A 21,520-nucleotide genomic window follows, 5' to 3' on the forward strand; every position below is an offset into this window, starting at 1 on the left:
TCTGTAGCTGAATTAATGCTGTCAATGCATGTGGCCCACTGCTAATGATTGCCTAGCAAGATACAGCTGTAACCACTTTGAGGTAATGATAATTTTCTGTGACCAAGACTTCACCCAACCTTCAAGGGAACAGTATCCCAGCACATATATGCTGGCAAAAATACTCTACCTGCAACTGAGCAAGAAGTCATATTCTCTGATTAATTAAGTGTAATTTCAGGGTTTTTTTCCCCCTTTGTTTAAAGAAACTTTGGTTTGTTGAGAGGTTGAAATAAAGCTCCAAAAGCGCAAATCAGTCCAAGAGAACCTAACATCTTTTCAGATAAGGTCAGAATAGAGTAAATTCAAAGAATGACAGGAAAACAAATTTTCACTAGCTAGTATCGAGCACAGAAGGACAGTCCCAGGAAAGCAGACATAACAGCCCTAGAGGTTCTCACTTAAAGCAGTCTTTAAGAGGTAAGATCTGACAAAGAAACCTCCTAATGAAGATCCACATTGTTATTAATCCTACAAAAAAAGCACACTGACTTGAAAAGCACCTGGAAACCTCTTGGACATTCAATCATGATAAAAATTTTCTGTAACAAACCCCCTAGAAAACTCAGTAGGGCAAGCCATCTATCATTATATCTTTCCTCAAGTTAAACAAGAGAAGAATTGTGCTATAAGACAAATGTTATAGTTTCAGTTGCATTTGGTAATTCAAAGTGAAGCCTACAAATGAGATATCTCATTAGTTTGAGCAGATGGATCAAAATTAAAGGCTGAATCACCAACTCTTAATTTCCCAGTAGCCAGGAAGAGCTTGAAGTCTTGCAGAGGATGACTGTTGAAAAATCAACATAAAAAGCTTCTCTCCATCTGTCAAAACACATGCCTGTAGAATAAAACTACCTCCTACCAGCCTTTAGTCTTAAAAAATGAAAACACATGTACAACTATTAAAACACATGAACATATCACATCAGTCAAGCATCACACTATAACCTATAATATGACAGGAACACATCAGCATGACTTCCATAAGAGTAAATTATTTGTTTCTGGCATGGTAGAATTCTTTGAAAATGAGTTAACAGAACAATAGGTAAACAGTGTTGGATTTAACTTATTAACACATTCCAAAGACTCTGGCAAAAAAATCTTAAAAGAGATGACACTGTGAAAGTTTGATGGCCACAGAAAGGTGTATATTCACTCATGGAACATTATAAGAGCAAAAATATTTTTCTCCAATTCTGGTATTTCTTTGTTGCACTTCAGCATAAAACAGAACAGGTAGGGTTTTGGCTCTATGGAGGACTGCTAATTAGATCTGTGTCTGTCACACATTACTGCCTGAATAGCTACAAAATTCCAGCCATGTCCTGTATTCCATACAGATATACAACTGCAGTGGAAATTTCTTCTAAAGTATTGGGATGCAAATACATTTTTCTAAGAAGTATATTTAAAAATAACCACAGCTTTGTTAAAAAGCAAACAAACTCTGCACACACAGAATGTAATTGAACACAAGTTTCAAGGATAACACAAGCTAAGAAAGGTTAACAGAGCTTGATGGTAACAGACTACGGTGGACATGGACACAAGGTAATGGATTTCTAAAAACTAAGAAAATTAGAGGAAGCTACTAAACTTTAGAAGATCAAAGGATATTCTCAAAATTATGAAAAGACATGAAAGAAACCCATCCTAGTGTAATGCTCATCATATTAGCTCGTAATCTTCATCTTCCACTATGGGCCAGGCATTTCAATGTAGATGTATCTATGTGAACTTTTTAAATTTTTGCCCTTTTTTAACATCTGCAGTTGGTTTAATGATTAGAGAGATCATTTGTCATAGCATACTCATTAAAAGGAAAAATCCCTAATTTTTAATGTCTCACAATACTACATACTATAATTAACTGTATTATACAATGAGCTGATATGCTTGATTCTGCATTGTCAAAGACTGTATACCAGTGTTTGTATATCACTCATTTCAGGATATGAATTTTTGTTTCATAAGTATGAAGACTCATATGTTTTAAATACTCTGAAAGGAAGTCCAGTGTAACTGGTTGGTATTTAGACATGTATTTAAGACAGTTCTGCAACATAGCAGAACAAACCTTTTCAAGCAAAGAAAATTCTTAACAATTACAATCAATTGAATCAAATTAACTGAAGTGTTTTGAAATCAAATCAATATTTATATAGCAAATGAAACAACACTTCTGCTTTGTCTGAAATATGCTCCTCATTTGGTTGTTGGTTTGAAATACAGTTTTCAGAAATTGAGATCAGCAACAGTGTCTGCTGCTGAAAATGTAACATTAAGTAGACTACAGTTCTGCACTTGACCTCTTTCAGCTGTAGCTCATGCCTTAAATCAGAACACTCATGCATTCAGCTGCTAGTACAGGAACTAAAACTGTTCTCAAGGAAAGCTACAAAAATATCTGCTAGAATTAGGCAACTTACTGTACTTGATTTTTTCCAAATAGTATTATATATGTTTGTAGACAGTTTTTTTCCTCGGTGTGAAGAAAAGAGAGGGGAAGAAAGCAGCAATAAATATGCTGGGACAGCATGCAACTTCTGACAAGAATTGAAGACGTTACTTATTTAGACATGCCAATTTAAAGAAACTGCTACTTGTAGGTTTATCCACTGCAAGTGAAAATATGAAACTGTAACAAGAAATGAAAGATAAGAAACTAAACATAGCTCAATGTTACAAATTTGGTAGGGTATGTGCATAATTGACAACGAGGAGAAAATAAACTACAGTTCCCTTGGTACTGCCAATAAATTTTGTTAACAGTCTTCACTCAGGAAAATGTCAGAATTTCCACATGTTATCTTCAAGAAAGTTTTCTGAATGTAACAACAAGTAGCTGATACAAGAGAAGGTAAGTGTAAGAATGGTGTTAAAGCAGGGGAAGCAGGAAGACTAAAAAGCTGTTAGTGAAGTATCTTCCCCTCCCCTGCAAGTCATAAACCAACTGTTCATCTTTCAGAAACATCACAACCTGTATTTATGTGAAAAAGGGAAAACGTGCAATTCTCAGTGTGACTGTGTGGGTGAGTTTCCTTCTTTTTTATATAGGTTATTTAGTGAAATGCCTCTTCGAGGATTATAATGCACTAGCATTTGTTCCTGCTCCCAACAGGTGCCCTATCTGCTACAACTACTGCTGCATGTGCAAATTTGTAACAAAAATGAGACATTGTGTGTGGGTGCTTCAGGAACATAACAACAACAGAATGAGAAACTACTCAGGCACATGAGTTAAACCCATGATCTTAGTGGAGGGGAATATCAGACTTGAAAATTCACTGCAGAAACCTCTACTGTAAAGCACAATGAAGGATTACTTCCTTTAAACAGAAAAAACCACAAACCCCAGGATATTTTAAATGACAGATGCTGAGCCCTTGTGCACCATGTCTTGAACACTCTGTAATTCTCATCACTCACCTATAACATGAGATACTAGAACATGAAAGATCTGGGAAAGGCTAAGAATAATAACTAAGTGCTGTATTTTTTCTTTTTTTAATCATTAAATGTACCTTAGCATAAAGTCTCTAAAGCACTGACCTACTTTGCCTTGCCATTTTTAAAAAAAGTGACATAAATATACATTAATTACTTTGAGGGATAAATAAAGTACCAGGAATTTTCACCTTAGCTAGAAGCTAACGTTATTTAGCCTGTTTAGATTTTCTTGCATGCTGTTTCCATAAAGTGTTTTCAAGATTAGAAGTGACCTCTGAAGTGATGTATCTCAAAACAATTAAAAAAAAATAATTTCTTAATACATTGTTTTGATGATCAAAACTGCTTTCTTTATGTGTGTTCTGAATGTAAACAAAAGCAAAAAATAAATACCTGGTGTCCAGACATGATTTGCTTCAGCACGTTTTCATAACATACTTCATCCATATGATTCAGCTGCTGTACCTGAAAAACAAACATCATACTTCATATTAAAAGCACTTTTATATTTATGTATTTTCTAATAGATATCAAGCAATTTACAGTGATCCATGAAACAAAAATGTGATTATGCAATTGAATTTACAATATTAGGAATGACTCCCATTCCTAACAATATCATTTTGATATTCTTAAATTCACAAACAGAACATGAAAATAAGAGAAAGTATGACTACGGGCAGTGGACAGAAAATTTATTATGTGGCTTTGTCAAATTTTAAAAGTTTTTATTATTTTTTTTAACGATCAAAGAGACGTAACCCAGTTCTGTTCTTTGATTTATCTGTTTCATATTAAGAAATCTTACTTCTACAGTACTGATGAACTATCCATTTAATGCACCATTTTACCTCACTAAGTCTTTCCATTTGGTAATATAACAATAAGTTTTTACATTGCATATATATATATATATATGTATCTCCACAAAATTAATGATTGTCAGCTTTGTTGCCATAAAGAACAGAAATTTTTTTCATAGTTGGGTCATGCATGGGGAACAGCAGGAATATGATATACAGAGTTTCCCATTATGGATAAATATAATGTTTCAGTAAGGTTCCAAACTAAAGAGTTCAGTTGAAATAAAAAGTATTCTTCAAGCTACCTTAAAGATCTTTTTTTTTCTATTTCTTTAATGCATCACAATATAAATAGCATGCATCTAATTGAATGAACCTCAGCATTAAGGTTCTGACAAATCAAAATCATTAAATGAAGTTCAAAATCCGAACAATCACTTCATTCTTCATTTGCGCATTCATGTTTTCTGACCACATTTTTTTTTGACAAAAAGCATGTAAAAATTCAAAAAAATGGAAATTCAGTAGTTAAGAGTTATCTAGAGTAGCTGAAAATTGAAAATCACAGCTTTAAAATAGCTTTAGGGGGAGAAGAAGAAGATTCATATTTGGAATCATACCAGTATTATAATAAAAAGATGAGACAATATGGACATACATGCAAGAGACAAATAGCCAGTCTAATTATTCTGAAAATGGGAGGTGGGCATTTTAACTAATTATTTTTTTCAAATAATAAGTGAAAATCATTAAGGAGAAACATACATGAGCAGTGCATAGGTACACATATGGACATATATACATACATACATACATGCAAACAAACATAACTTTATGCAGTCTTTGCACCTATACATAAAAAGCAAAACATAAGCACACATAAAGAAAAATATCCAACATTAACAGACCTCCAACTGAGGCCGCCAAACATTAGACTTGGTCCCATATGCTCTAAGAGTTTCAATGTACAGAGTTTTTATTAAGCATAGAGGTTAGCCATGAAAGCTCTAAATACACCACACTGTCCTTGCCTTTGAAAGCTTGCCCACGGTTTGCATGTGATTATGCAAATCCCTAATCAGCTCCAATTTTCTGGGAATTTTTTTTAGATGAAGGATGTCAGGAAGCTGTGGCAAAGTGTCTACCTTAAGTAACTAACAGCCTTCTATCTCCTTGCAACTCACCACTGTGGATATAGACATAGCATTGATAGCATTTGCTCATGTTCTGCAAGAACTGCTTTTGATTCTGTGGGTTTTTACATTGCTTTCCTCCTGTCATATAGACCAGAAGGACGTTGATATTGGCAATAATTTGGCAGCTTTAGTATTAGTAATATCCTGAATAGAATCCTTTTTCAAAGAGGCTTAATACTTTTACTTTCATTTGCTATGAAGTGTATTATCTTGATTGCAAAATGTATTTTAGTCTATGAAATCTCTAACAACATTCTTCTGAAAAGCAACAAGAAAAACTCCTGGCTGTGGTATTATCAAAATGGTGTGCCAGGTACTCACATTTCAGAAAAACTACTACCTCCTATTATTTCCTCATATCCTCATGTTTTTTTAGGAAACTTACTGTTTTTTAAAATAATTTCAAATTGTATAGGATTATTTGTATATTTCTTTGATTTTTAAATCACAAATGCATTCTAAAGTGAGTAGGAAGAAATGGAGTCTTTCCTTTTTTCTTACCATACAGTGGAAACAAACTACATATTCAAATCAAGTATCAGGAAAAGATTAAAGAAAAGGAACAGCAGATAACAGTAAAGGCACTTGAAACAATTAATGAAGGTTAAAATATGCAAATCATGGTAAGCACCATATGGTAAACTATTCTTACGTGTATAGACTTGAAATGGCTCTCTACAGATGCAAAATAAGTTTTTTTCCTGCACTGGAGATGGAATGAAACTACTTAAATAACCTAGTAAGAAAGGCAATGTCCATTTTTACAAGAGAAAAAAGCTATTATCAATTAAGCTATGAAATTAAGTTTTGATTTAAAATGTTTTGATTTCTATTAAATTAAATCATAGCAGAATAAGCTATTTAAACTGTAATTACCAGCTAGTGAGATGCATTGAAAATCTTACGGAAAAGTGTTTGTATTAATTCCTGTATTTAAAGAAGAATTATAATTTAGATGTGCAAGTGGCACTGCACTTATGATTTTTAATGAGAATATTATACTTTACCATAGCCTTAATGCTTCCCAAAATGAGCAAGAGCACTAGGAGTAAAGAAGCTTATTTAAGGACTACTTTAATGTGTTTTCTGTCAAATGTGCACATACAATAGTTAATAGTTGAGCATGACACTATTTTAATCAATAACTTATATCCAACTAGTATTAATGCACATCATATTAATATATATACACATATCTTTATCTCCAGATTTCATATATTAATATTTTCTTATAACATCTTTTCAGCTAAACAAGAAGTACCACTGCTTCTAGCAAATGGAAAACTGAAATGAGAAAGAGAATAATCAGCTGCTACAGTGACTCTGCAATTGAGGATGATTATTTCTCCATCAAGCAAAACTTAGTAGCAAAGCAGAGGCAGTACAAAGCTAGATACCATTGCATGCAACTGCAACAAAGTCTATTTACAAGTATTATAAAGTTAGAAAATATGATTCTTAAGGTACCTTTCAATTATGTATATCTTTATACAGAAGAAAATATGCTTCATGAAACACCTGTAGCATAATAAGCCTGTACCCCCTACACACAGATACGTGAAGCATGATCAAACCAAAAGCAACCCTTTCCTTGGCATTCATGGTGGCACTTTACCTTATTGGTTGTCTTAATTCCTATAAAGGTTTGCCCCAGTGGTACAGGTCGGAAACGGCCATCGAAGTAGAAGAGTCCAATGTAGGGATTGACGTGTAAAAATGCAGCAACATCAAGATAATTGGGTAATGTAGCTGAAAGGCCCAAAATCCTAATCATACTTTGTGTAGATTCAACCTATTTAAAAACAGAAACCTGTATGTGATCCAAACGTTACAAGCCAAGAAATCAAAAACAGAGTTTTAAAATATCCCTCAGAAAACAGTAATGTGAAAGAAGCAGTTAATACTTTATACAAAAGGTGAACAAAAGATGTGAGTTAGTGATTATCCCGTATTGAAGAAACGAGAGCACACTGCAATGCCATCAAGTCTTGCTTATTCATCTTCCTATTCTGTTGTATCTTTGCTCTCTGAACGGTTACTTGTCATTAACTGACATGGAGGAACAATAGCAGTAAAACCAGCTTTGTTAAGAATGGATAGTCCATTATATTATGCCCATTTATAGGCAAAACTAGGACAGCCAGTTTGGTATCATTTCTTCCTTAGTCCAAATCACACCACAATTCTGAAAAGAAAGAAGAATGTAATTCATGTCATTCCTCAGTCTTGGCTTTTGCTTAACTGTTTCCACAGCTCTCTTAGACAATCTACTCTGGTTCTCTGTAATAGAGACATTTTTTTCTTTTTTTTTTTTTATTTTTATTTGCCCAAATGTTTGCATTATATGCCTTCCCATTCGATGAAGGGCAAAAAAAGGTGTTTTGCAAAAAAATAATCTGTTCCACAAAAGCCTGCATATTATATGTATTTCCAGGGAATTGTCAAAAAGAATGAAACCAGCCAAAAGACTTGAATAAGGCAAGTATGCAAGAATTTTCCTATTTCCTTTTGGAATACTGAGAGCCATGTAGGCTGGCTCACAACTTTCTTACTAGCATAATTACTTAGAAGCAAAGTTCACAGTAATTTTCATCAAAAGTCTTTTTAGACACTATAACTGAAGCCATATACAAGGTTCTCAACTTGCCTTAAATTCGTGAATGTCTCATGAAAAGTAAGGCTGGTAACGTCAACCTGGCTAAGTCCTATTTAAAACAATATGAGGTTTCACTTGGAAGACAGATGTTTAAATCATTCAGGTGCTTGAGTTAAAGTGAAAGGAAGTACCATGTAATTAAAGCAGACAGAAGTTTTCAAAAGAGCATTAAAAAGTGTATGGGAAGCATTCTTAAGGAAGATAAAATACACCACACCATTAACACAGAGCTGGTGAATAGCAAGCACACCAAAATAATAAACCAAATTCCAAAAGAAGCCACCCACCACAACCGTACAGACATCAAGCAAAGCAAACCAATACTTTGCCTCGTAATGGACAGGTCCCATGGCAAAAATTTGGATGCTTAAACTAAGGATGTAACCTACCAAATGACACAGAAAACCTACTGACCCTTTTACGCTTACACAAAGAGCAGCTTTGCAAAGGGAAGCCCATGTATGACAAATTCTTATATGTAAATGCAGATTTTGAGATGACTGGGATAAACGAGGGATTTAATTGTCAAAAGTCTTCCAGCTAAAGGGAACGAAAGCAGCATTTACCTTTAAGAGTACAAAGAAGCATTATCATTCCTTACACATCTTTTTATAGCTGGATTATGTGATGATGCAAGGGATACAGTCAACCTCAACTACATTGTTTTGAGGTGTCTGAGGTTTTTTTTTGGTTGGTTTAGTTTTTTTGGTGTTTCCCCACCCCCACCCCCAAGGAGGGTGAGTGGGTGGTTTTCCTTTTCGTTTCTTTGGGGTTTTTTGTTTTGGTTTTGGCTCAGTCCCCTGGTGCACTGCCTCCTTCTGCACTGACCCTGATGTCTGTGAGGTTGTTTCTCACACTTCTTTCCTCACTCCTATCTCTCCCTCAACACCTGCACAGTATTTTTACCCTTTTTTTCCCTGAGGCACCACCTGCAGCCACCGCTGCCAGCGCCTGGGTACCAGCAGCCAAAACAGAAGTTTAATTTCCTTAATGTTTATACACTTTTTTTTTTTAAAAAAGCCTTGAATCTCTAAGAACAGTAACCACTTGCTGATATATTTCTCCTGTACTTTGTTCACAATAAGCACAATATCTGAAAGGGTAACAGCTCCAATCTGGAGGATATTATTGATTTTGCTAAATTCAGTAACATTTTTTTTTCAAATCTTCTAAGAGCCTGAAAGCACTAGTTTGAAAATGTGCTCAGTTCCACCTGAAGGTAGGAAAGCATTTCAAGTATTTAAACAATTACCAAGAACTGTGCTTAGTAACCATGGAAGTATATGTTTTTATAGCAATTAACTGTAAGCTGTTTGTTCAGAGTTTTCTTTCAAAATATAAACGATGCCTAAAGAACAGTTACAATTTACCGAGACCTGCCACTTTCAAAACCTCTGTAAAAAGAAGCCACTTCATTGATCTGGCAGTTAGCCCTACAGTTACGGAGCTGATTGAAACCCCTGAATTACAACTCTGCATAAAAACTGCAGCGGAGAGTTAACACAAGCAAGTAATTAAAATTAATAATGTGCACAGCATATTTTAAAACAAAATATATTTTTGCATATTTTATATTATACTTTACATATATTTCTGCATATGTATGTAGCACCTACATAACTTTTCAACTTGTAAATATAAAATTTACAAATTACTTGGACAAAAATCAAGTCAGAGTGCTATAAGAAATCAGGCAATAATGTCATTTGCTCTATAGTAACATTTTGTTATTTATAATTAAATAAAGACTATTAAGACTAAGTCATTCCATCAATTTCTTTAACTTCTTTCAAAGTAATTAAAACAAAAAATATTTGGGTTTTTGCACCTACTTTTATATTGACTTAGCAACACAAAATATCAATAATATATATATGTGTGTGTGTGTGTGAAAATAATCAAGAAACAAAACCAGGTAAATTTACCACATCAGACAAAATGTAACAATTCTCCCAAATATTTTATGCTCCTATCAAATTTAAACTGTAAACTAAAACCCTGTGTGTCTGCACATCACATACATATACAGAATGAGTTTTGTTTATTCTTTTAATTATACACAGCAATATCCAAAGAGCAGTGACTAAAACTGCACTAAACTTCAAAGTCAGAAAAACAAAATTACCTGAATATGCAATCAGAACACACTATTTATTTTCATATTTTCTTTGTGATTATAGTTCAGTTTCATTTATTTATTATTAATCTATCCAAGCACTATAGAGTGTAATTTTTCATAATAGCTTTTAGTATTCTAACACATTTTTATAACAGAGTTCTCTGCATATATTTTTCAACTACTTTTCTGACTTTCCCTTGAAGAGCAAGATTAGTATGTCTTGCTCTCAGATGCTTCTAAGGAAAAGTAAATCTTGAAAGCGCAGATTTGTGTGTACCCTTTGTAAATAGAGTACATTCAAACATTAATACTTTTTGTGTGCTGGATAACTTATTTGGTCCTAGAAGTCCCAATTAAAGATCATGCTTTCATATATAAGACACTATGAACATATAATCTTTTCCTGAAATTGCAGTAAAAATTACTGAAAAGGCATTTTTGATGACAAATTTTATGTTTACATTCCCTATCACTGGCTGGTGGTAAGCAGCCAAGTGCATTTCCTTCACTACTGGCATACAATCTCAAACATTTTGATCTTCATATGTGTCCTTATCTCAGTAAAAATATAAGTATCATTTAGAACTTATAAGACCTTTGGAAAATTGAACTGTCACAGTGTTTGCACATCATGTTCTCTGAAAGCTTTGCTATATTTTATTGATGCTGGTGTTACACTGGAAGTTAAGAAATAAAATTGCCATAACTATATTTAATTGACATATCTAATTAGAATATCTAATTCAGAAGCATTAATGACGGCAAGTGGAGAATTGACAGCACATTCACCATACACGTTTGCAGAACACAATTATCACACCATGAAATTCTACGTATACAGCTATCCAGTACTGATTTCCACACTCAAGCATCATCTGCAATTACACTGTAAATGATAAAGGATCAGGAATTGGAAGTGCCTCTCTGGATTGTAAACTGATCACAGCAGGATCATTTTCTTCCTAATAGGTTTTAAGATTTGCGTATCATCTCATTACATTACAGCCGTCACTTGAGAGCAAACAGAGTGTGCACAGAGATACTCTTTTGTCTGACTTCTAAAATTCTTCCTGAACTTTTGTGATCTTCGCAGTTGGTTCCATCTCCATATATTAAAATATCACATTCACAGAATGAATTACAACCAAGCTGGAATGCACATCCCTGATTGTTCAACTTGAGCACAGAATTAAGTAGAGCAGACAAGTTTACATATCCTGATCTTTGAAGAATTGTCCACTGTTAGAAATTAATCTGATATTCAGATGACCCAGGATTACTTCAGTACACCCTCTACAGTCAGCCTGTATGCCCTTCAGATGTACACTAAAGACAAGATACACAGAAAATGACACACAAGCATTTCTTGTTTTTCAGTCTAGACGTGCAAGAAGATGAATTTGTAACTTGGGTTCCCGAGTTCATTCATACCACTGTTGAACAGGGAAGTACTGCATATGAGAGGATTCACATTAGTTTTAGTTAGATACCAGCCTACCCACAGAATGGCTATAAGTTTCAGTTTCTCACAAGATACGTGTTTTTCCCATTGTTCAAAAAAAAGGAGAAGAAAGGAAAAAAAAAAAGTAGGAATCCTTAGAACGTTAAAAAAAAAAGAATTAAACATGTTTCAAAATGACTAAGTTTGTTAGAATGTTTCACCAGTGTTTACTTTTTATTGATATCTTGTTAACTGTCTAATGAAGAATCAAGAAGTTGTCAATAAATCCACATAGGTGGTAATTTCTTATCTTTAGGAACAAAAATGGAAAACTGAGTAAAACTGCAAAATCAAAAGTACATAGTGAAAATGGAATTACTAATACTGTTTTGAAGATTCTACATCGGACGTTATCTACAACCCAAACACTGTGCACAGAATGCATTTGTTACTAGGCAACCATCTAGTTAAGTAATTTTATAAATGAGTTCTACTATGCTTCCAGTGAACCCTGAAAATACTGTGATCTCAGTCCTCCATTTAGAACATATTTAAAAATCCAGAGGTACTGAAAAAATGTAACCATGCAGAAAGCACTATTAGAAGCCATATGATTTTCCCTCAGCTAAATACTAAGTATGCAATACTTTGCCTTAAGAAATGACATTTTGAATGTACCTATTAAGAGATTTCTAAGACCTGCACAATGCCATGCCTGTTTTTCTTGAATGACAGAATGCCTTTTCATGCTATGCTTACTGTTTTGCTCCCAAACTAAGAAAGAAAAAATACACAGTTTAACAGCTTTACCATATTATGAAAGAACATAAAACACGTGACAATCACTATAACCTTTTAAACTCCATGGATATATCACAAAAATGGAAAAACGTTCACAAATCAATAATAAAAAATGACAGGCAGAATGACTTCCTGACATCACTTCCATTGAAAGTAATAGAAAAGCTGAAGATTAATTTAAATATCTGACATGTAACATTTTCCGAACAAATGGAGGTTAGGTTTTGCTTTAAAGAAGTATTTTGTTTTAAAAAAGTAATTTTTACACAGCTACAAGGTTGCCAGAAAAGATAACAAGCTAGGTCTAGACTCATGTATTCGACTTAAGGCTGCACAACACACTGTTTAAAAATAGCATCACAGAATAACAAGAAAACATGTGTTAAATTTATCACAAGCTGACAAACTGACAGATTCTAAAAAGAATATATAATTGAAAAACAGCAATTAAAAGGGGACGCCCCTAACTGCTTTCTAAGCCTAACTCTATTCAATAATTTTATCCATGATATGCAGTAAATAAAAAAATAACTGGTGACAAGAGCAGGTGATTGGCAGAATTAATACAACTGATGTGTGTGTCAGCCACACAGGTAAATCTAGGTTGATGGTCCCATTCAAACTAAACGTCTTTTAATTTAGCTTATTCTAAACCAGGCCACAGCTGCAAGACAAGACTATTCTCAGGAAACATTCTCATAGCAACAAGTGAATCCTGCAGCGACTATAAAGAGGTTTGTCTGAGGACTTCACGAACAAGCATCTGAATGCAAGGTCTGAATATGATGTCTGAGCAAGTAAAGTACATGCAATTCTTAGGGATATAAAAAGGACAGAACTGAGTAATAGGAGGAAAACACTCTACCTCTGCCTGTGCCGCAACCAAACTAACACAAAAGTTTTATACCCAGTTTTGCTGATGTTTTAAAAATACAATCACAAACATCAGTGAAAAAAGTCCTACAACACTATAATTAGAGACAAAAAAATTATTGTATAAGGCTTCAGTAAGCTTGTTTGGTTTATCCTGTAACAGAAGATGCTGAGAAACTTAATTAGCCTATATAAGGAATATCAAAGAGACAAAAGACTAAAAGCAGTCACTCAAGATGAGAAATGAAATGCCCAATGCCATTCTAACCTCAACAGACATACATAGGAACTACAGTGGGCTATCATTAGACACAAGATATATAGATCTGATCAGCTGGTTTTAGGTCATTATCTATCAGCCTTGATTTTTCTTTTTTGAGTGAAGAAAGCTCAGAAAGGAAACGTGACAACTTCCAGGGGAAGGAGAACTCCTCCACCATCTCATGGTCACTGCAGCCAAGGCTGCCTTAGACGTTCACAGCCCCAATGAGCCCCTCCCTCCCTTGCTGGTGACTATGAGGTAGAGCAAAGCACCTCTCCTTGGCTCCTCTGCTGCCTGGAGGAGGAAGTTCTTTCATCAGTGCACTCCACAAATCTCTCTGATTGCTTATCCTGCTGTATTGTCCTGCCCATTATTTATCTAGCAACTCTGTTTATCTAATACAAAAACATGAAGCAATTGAAATTTAAATTTGAAGAGTAAGACTGATGAGAACAATATTTGTGTGTCTAAGATGGGAACTTCAGTTCCTCAAAATCTGAGAAATCTTTTACTATGGTCTTTCTTTATCATTCACATAGTTGAGAGAAGATATCAAAACTCACGTATCACTTCAGTGTAATACAATATGCTTTTTGTGAAAAAATACCTGTAAGCAGCACAGAAGTCATAAAAATCTCTGAATAATTATGACAAAATAATTCAGTGTCCTTTAAAAGCAGACAATTTTTTTCTTTCAAGCTAATAAGCTTAGTAGCTATTACAGAAGTGTGGAAAGTTTGATTAAAAAGTTTAAGCATTTCAGTTCTACATCTGCATTATGCTCTAGACAAACTTTAAACATCAAAGCTATATAAATTGGATTCAAAGAAGTTGTTTGATGTTATACCTACAGTATGTAACAGAGCTCAAAGCAATTTTTCCACCAAAATGTTTAGCAAAATCAATTTAGTCACTTGCAGAAACATTCTCTAGAATTTAAAAAGTGCAACCATGCATGAATATGCCGTTCTTTCTGCTATTAGTACAACTGTCAGCAATTTCAATATATATGCTCCTTCCAGGTTTAAAAAACGCCCTGATTCTAAAAAATGCCATAAGTTAAAATGAACATGTTAAAGTCTTACAGTAAGTGGTGTGACTCAGTGTTCATCTGGGGGGGAGGGGGGAAAGTACAACAACAGTTCAAGTATTTTGAGGTACAAACTAGGACAGACCTGGTAATGCATCAGGATATTCTTGTTTTCAGGATGTATTTGTACAGCATATGAAAATGGATCTCACGCCATTCTTTTCTGCCACAGTTGTAGGCCCAAGCAGCTAGTTGAACACTAAATTCTTAAGACCAAAAAAAATTCAAACCCCCAAACATTTGTTTTTCTATTATCCACCATCTAAGAAAAACCCTCACACACTCCAACAAAACAGGAGATAGACTTTTTTGATAAAACAGGATAACAAGCCCTGCAATATGTAAAAGGCATTACACGACACATCCTGACCTGCACAGAAGTTGTGACATTGTCTCATAATAGAGTCTCATACAAGCTAGAGAAGTATGATCCAGATGGTACACAGAATTATTATATAGGTACACAGGTATAATAGGTATATTATAGGTACACAGAATTATTAGAGTAGCTATTAGTGATTTATTGAAAAGGCTGAAGTAGTATTCAAAGGCATTTATCACAGTTCTGCCCTAGAAGTGATCTAAGAAATGACTGTTCCAGGTCAGACCAAAAATCCAACTACTTCAATACACTGTCTCCCACAGTGGGCAAAAGGGACAGTACAGAAACTGGGAAAATGTCAATGATAGTTGCCAGCATAACTCCTGGCTACTACAGCCCCTAGTCTAATCTAGTGACTATTAATCTGCAATGGATTTTTGTTTGAATTAGTTGTCTAATCACTTTCTGAATCCCTCCACTCTGAAAGAGGAAAAACAATTTCTGACATCTTAAACCGGTATACAAATAGGTCATTTCAGCAATTACTGCAGTGGTGTAATAGGCATAAGGATATTTTAGACTGATGTTGTCAATGGAGGTTTTTTTTGTTTTTTAAAAATGGAACAATTATTCTTGTTTGCATGAATACTGCATGAATATGATGTTTTTATAAATATAAATGAAAAATATGTTCTAGAACTACTTTCAGAAGGGCTGGAGAGGAGCTTGATGTTTCATGCAGAACCATCGAAACCAGCACATTGTCCAGGGATAGGCTGAATATCCTGGGTTTAGTTCCTGCTCCAGAGACATTTATGAATTTTTATCAAAATGCGTAAAACAGAACTATAAGCAGAGCACAGAACCAAAGAACTTTAACCAAATATTTTTTCCTTTGCAAAATATAATTAAAACATTATTAGATGTGATTTTTTATGCTTAAAACATCTGTAATACTATTTTCAGTAAACTCCAGTGAAATACTTCTGAAATCAGAAATCTATTGAGATAACACACAAGTTTCAATAATTTCATAATTAGTTATGGATGTATACTGCATACTTCAGAGAGCTATCCAGGTGGGCTCAGATGCTGCAGTATAAAATTTCTTTTTTAAATTTTAAAACTAACCCTCTTATTATTGTTTCCATATTATAAAGGTAAAACAGCTGTACAAAACATCTCCTGTTTCTTTGTCCGCAAGCTCTCTGGGATGCTTGCAATTCAAAATATTTTTGTCTGGAATTGTTTTCTACTGCATAATTCTAAATATTTCTACAAGTACTTTTGTCTTCTGTTTAACTGTGGGGGTTTTAGTGTACTTTTAAAATGCAGTTTTTCCCTTTCTTCAACAACCTGCTTGTAAAGATTTAGAGTGGTCTCTTTCTTAACAACTTAGAATAAATACGGGTCTTCAGAAAGGTGGTGAGGTAGTTAATTTCAAGATTTGTGTTTTGTTTTTCTTCTCAGCTGTTTCACTTCAGAAGGGTTACAAATTAGTAGCTTCAATTCTGGATGAATTAAACTCCAACTTGGTAGGTAAAACAAACCTTGAAATTCTATAAGATTAAAGCACTCTAGAAAGCTATTTTTTAAATAAGTGTTGAAGTAAGATACTGATTTATTACAGTAAATGCACTAAATGTAGGAGCCAGTACCCAAGACATAATTGCCTCAGATTTTATATTCCTGAAGTTACCTGCACAGGCTTGACAGACACAAAAAGGAAAGGATCTATGGAAGATTTGTGTCCAAATGAAACAAGGATGCCAAGCTGAATAATGCAGGACAGACACAATGGCTCTAGACATCTATTTTGGACAGCTGATGCCTACCTTAGAAGTCTCACAAAACTTTGCATTAGAAAATGAATGAGTCTTGCAATCTGACATGAAGACAATGACCATCATGGCCACTGCTAAAAGCTGAGATGCTTTACTTTAAGGACACCTAAGGAAAACAAGGTTATCAAAACCATTTAAGAAAAAAAAAACACTGTATCAAGCAGGTTAAGCTTCAGAGCCTGTCCTGGTTTCGGCTGGGGTGGAGTTAACTTTCTTCTTAGTAGGTAGTACAGTGCTGTGTTTTGCTCTGATGTGAGAACAATGTTGACAGCACACTGATGTTTTTAGTTGTTGCTGGGTAGTCTTTACATTAAGCCAAGGATTTTTCGGTTTCTCAGGCCCTGCCAGTGAGAGGGCTGGAGGGGCATGGGGAATTCGGAGGGGACACAGCCAGGACAGCTGACCTGAACCAGCCAAGATGTATTAAATACTATGGGACATCATGCTTTGTATGTAAACTTGGGAGGGGGGAGGTTAGCTGGGGCCTGGGGATTGTTGCTTGGGGACTGGCTGGGCATCGGTCAGTGGGTGGTGAGCAGTTGTACTGTGCATCACTTGTTTTCCTTTCTCCCTTTCCTTCTGGATTTTATCCTTTCCCCTACCTTTCCATTATAACTGTTGATGTTATTTATTATTATTATTGTTGGTTTTATTATTATTTCATTTTTATTCTGTTTGAATTACTAAATTGTTCTTATACCAACCCTCGAGTTTTACATTCCTTTCCGATTCTCTTCCCCAGCCCTCTGGGTAGTGGAGGGAAGTGAGCAAGTGGCTGTGTGGTGCTTGGTTGCCAGCTGGGGTTAAACCACAATGGTGCCTTTGAACCAGGTAGTCTAAACTTCACAAAGCCCTACTCTCCATAAAAAGTAAAAATAAAAATATCTTTCCAAGTTTAGCTTCTAAGCAATTATTACTTATGTTGTACTTTACACAGGAACTTTACATTTTCTGTACTGGATTACAGCAGACATGCATTTTGTTCTGTTCTTAGAGGAGCTGGATTCAGACGATTCAGAGCACCTTAACAAGGTTATTGTAGTCTTACCAAGCAAAAAGCTAAAAGGCTTTAAACATTTAACATGCTACAAACAGAGCCATAACAATAGCAATTGTGTTTATTTTTAACTTGTTACAGATTATTTGTATTGACATACTTTTGCTCTGCATGACCAAAAAAAAAAATTGCACTCTATCCTCTCCTTACCATTATTTATCCTAATTTAATCCTTTTTATTCATCCCTAAATTCTACATTTTATTTTTCTGGTAAACGCACATCTCACCATTGAGACCAATCTTTTTTATCACCTAACTGTGAATCCTTCTTTAGTACAAGATTTAAGAAAAAAACCCCACAAATTTATCCTTTTCTCCTTTTGCTGTTTCAAATCTTGATATTTAGGAACTACCACTAAAGCATGAGGAAAAAAACACAAAGGACCAATTATGCTAAAGTACAAATTACGTAGTATTTTTCTAGCAGTATTGAAAGTTTTATCTAGATTTAAGACACTACTCTTACTTAAAAAGAAAAAAATCTAGGAAAACTGCTTATTAAAAATCAGCATTTCTGGTAAGAAAATATTTTCAATTTTGTTTATGTTAAAAAATTAACCTGATTATTATTTGTTTAAATACATTTAATTTTGCTTTTACTTGTACAGTAGGTAAATCAAGTAAATAAATCGTAAGTAAAGAAATAGCTCTGTAATAGATCATGGAATTTGTAGCTGATTTAATACAGAAGAGAAGGTAGAAGTCAAAAATTTTTCTTCATTCTTAGTACAGAATAGCTATGAAATAAATTGCAAGCTGCCTAAGCATTGCTCCTTTTACACTGACATCTATCTATTCTTGACCAATATAAAATTCTTTTGAACATTTTTTTTTGCCTCTTACCTGTCGTAAAGTACGTGCTACTATACTTTCAAGTACTGGTCCTCTGTCTTCATGCAACAGATGAACTTCATCAAGAACCAAGAGTTTTACCAGCTGAGAGAGGGCTACATCACCGACGCTTTTTCTTGTCACTACATCCCATTTCTCTGGAGTAGTCACAAGCATCTAGTAGAGCAGAAAAAAGAAATATTAAGCATTCACAAAGAAAAAATCAGATTTAAATTTATTAAAAACCCCAATATTTTAATACACAGTAGAGTAAATGCAACGTAGAACTTAACAAAGCTATTTTAAGTTTTACCTGCTTTATATAAGAGGCAGACACAATTTGCTGCATCTACATGTGTTAGCCATTAGTAGGATTTTGCATGGAAAACCATATGGAAATATCAACTAATAACTTCAAGCTAATGTGCATCATTTGTATACATTTTTCACATTAAAACAATTAAGCAGCTATACAGAATCAATTCTTTATATAATCATGCAAGTCATTTAGAACCATAGAATCATTTAGCTTTGAAAAGACCTTTAAGATCATCAAGTCCAACTATTAACCCAGGACTGCCAAGTTCATCACAACACCATGTCCCTAAGTGCTGCACCCTATGTGTTTTTTAAACACCTCCAGGGACGGTGTTTAAAACACCACTTGCCTGGGCAGCCTGTCTCAATGCTTGACCATCCTTTCAGGGAAGAAATTTTTCCTAATATCCAATCTAAACCTCCCCGGTGCAACTTCAGGCCATTTCCTCTTGTCCTGTCACTAGTTATCTGGGAGAAGAGACATACTTCCACCTGCCTACAACCTCCTCCCAGACAGTCATAGAGAGTAAATAAGGTCCCCCGTCAGCCTCCTTTTCTCCAGGCTAAACAACCCCAGTTCCCTCAGCTGCTGCTCATAGGACTTGTGCTCCAGACCCTTCACCAGCTCTGTTGCCCTTCTCTGGATGTGCTCCAGCACCTCTATGGCCCTTTTGAAGTGAAGGGCCCAAAACTGAACCCAGGATTCAAGGCGCAGCCTCACCAGTGCCCAGTACAGGGGGACAATCATTGCCCTAGTCCTGCTGGCCACACTGTTTCTGATACAAGCCAGGATGCTGTTGGCCTCCTTGGCCACCTGGGCACACTGCTGGATCATGTCCAGCTGGCTGTTGACCAGTACCCCCCAGGTCCTTTCCCCCAGGCAGCTTTCCAGCCACCCTTCCCCAAGCCTGTAGCGCTGTGGAGGGTTGTTGTGACCCAAGTGCAGGACCAGGCACTTCTCCTTGCTGAACCTCAAATGTAACGCATGCATCCAACTAATAATTATGTGATAAAATATCTATAACCTTCACCACAGCAGATACTTAAGACCCTCATCATACCTAAGCTTGAGCTAATAGTTCCCAGTTCCCTATGAAATACTTTCTCCCTAAGGCATAATTTCAAGTTGTACATATTGATATCTTGATCCCAGGACTGGCAAAACAGATTAAACTACTTCTACAAGTCCGAGAAAAGATAATTTCCAAACTTTACTGTTTCATGCAGATACATCTGTGGTAAGTCTCTATTATGGTGCCACGCATGCTCTTGCATGGCTTCTCTTTTTGCATAAATCCCTAAGTAACAGACTATCAAACAGATAAAACCGAGGTACGGTTGGTCAATTGCCAAACAATCATAGTACCCTCCATTCCACACAATGAGAACATACGCAGCAGTCACTTCATATGACCTTAACACAAGAATTCAAGAAAGCAGCATTTTAAAATCTAAAATCAGACATAAAGTGGTCACTCTAAATAAAGCACCTCACTGCTCCCCTCAAAAAAATTCTCAGCACCTTTTTAAATAGAAATAGAAATGCAGATTTCTTATACACTATTCAACAGAAATAAATTTCTATTTAAGTGCCAACTGCTATGTACAAATCCCACCTAGAACTGAATCTCATCTACTGAAACTCAATCTAACTTGCCTGCAAGTTGTGACTATGATTTATGGGCAATTATTTATTGCCTACTCATAACAAATCTAATGAATCACCACCTATAAAAGCTTGAGGTTTCTGGGACAGGCATAAAGCTTACCTTACAGTATCACTTATTTCACAAAAAAAAAAAAAAAAAGAGCTTAGTACTACTAAAATAAAGGTTACTTTGCAGTTGAAAATCACTCAGAAAATAAAAAGGAAAATTCAAATTTTGCTGTTTCATAGGTCCCAATAGAAAAGTTTAGAAATTGGGCAAATCTTGTTCAGGCGACATCTACAGCAAATTGAATGCTTTAATGAGTGAAAGAGAACAGGGACTGTTTGATTATCTTGACTGAAATGAAACTTCTTTAAAATTCAACTACCAATCATTGAAAGATATTAAGAACTGGCAAAATGGGGAAACTTCTAACAGCTTTGATAAATAGGCATGATACTAAAAGAAAACACAGTGATCATGAACTACTTGTTTATAAATAAGCTTATCAACTTGTGACAGGATCTAGAGAACAGCACACTTGTTTTCTAAAACTCTACTGACATTGACTAAATTCCAGTCAACAATTTCAAATTACCTTATCCTACAAAGAGGACAGAAAAAAATGCTTGATAGATGACCAAACTTGGCTATGACAGAGCTTTCAAAATAGGAATTCTGAATTGCCTTCCTACTTCTAACAGTATAACCTGATTTGACAAAGTATTTTTAACTTAATTGCCAACTGCTTTCCCCTCAAAC

The 21,520-nt window shown here is 34.9% G+C and overlaps 1 protein-coding gene across 1 annotated transcript in view; it reads right to left on the minus strand.

The window, feature by feature from the left end:
* The window catches only part of ASCC3 (activating signal cointegrator 1 complex subunit 3), a 280,977-nt gene that overhangs the window by 150,290 nt on the left and 109,167 nt on the right, over positions 1–21,520 (minus strand). Inside the window, exons 11-13 of the mRNA XM_055809674.1 lie at positions 18,804–18,968; positions 7,110–7,286; positions 3,889–3,960 (exon numbers count right to left, since the gene is read on the minus strand). Coding sequence (XP_055665649.1) covers positions 3,889–3,960; positions 7,110–7,286; positions 18,804–18,968 — 414 coding nt within the window. The remainder of the gene's footprint in view (positions 1–3,888; positions 3,961–7,109; positions 7,287–18,803; positions 18,969–21,520) is intronic.

This window comes from Falco peregrinus, chromosome 7 (assembly GCF_023634155.1).
Source record: "Falco peregrinus isolate bFalPer1 chromosome 7, bFalPer1.pri, whole genome shotgun sequence".
Classification (NCBI taxonomy): Eukaryota; Metazoa; Chordata; class Aves; order Falconiformes; family Falconidae; genus Falco; species Falco peregrinus.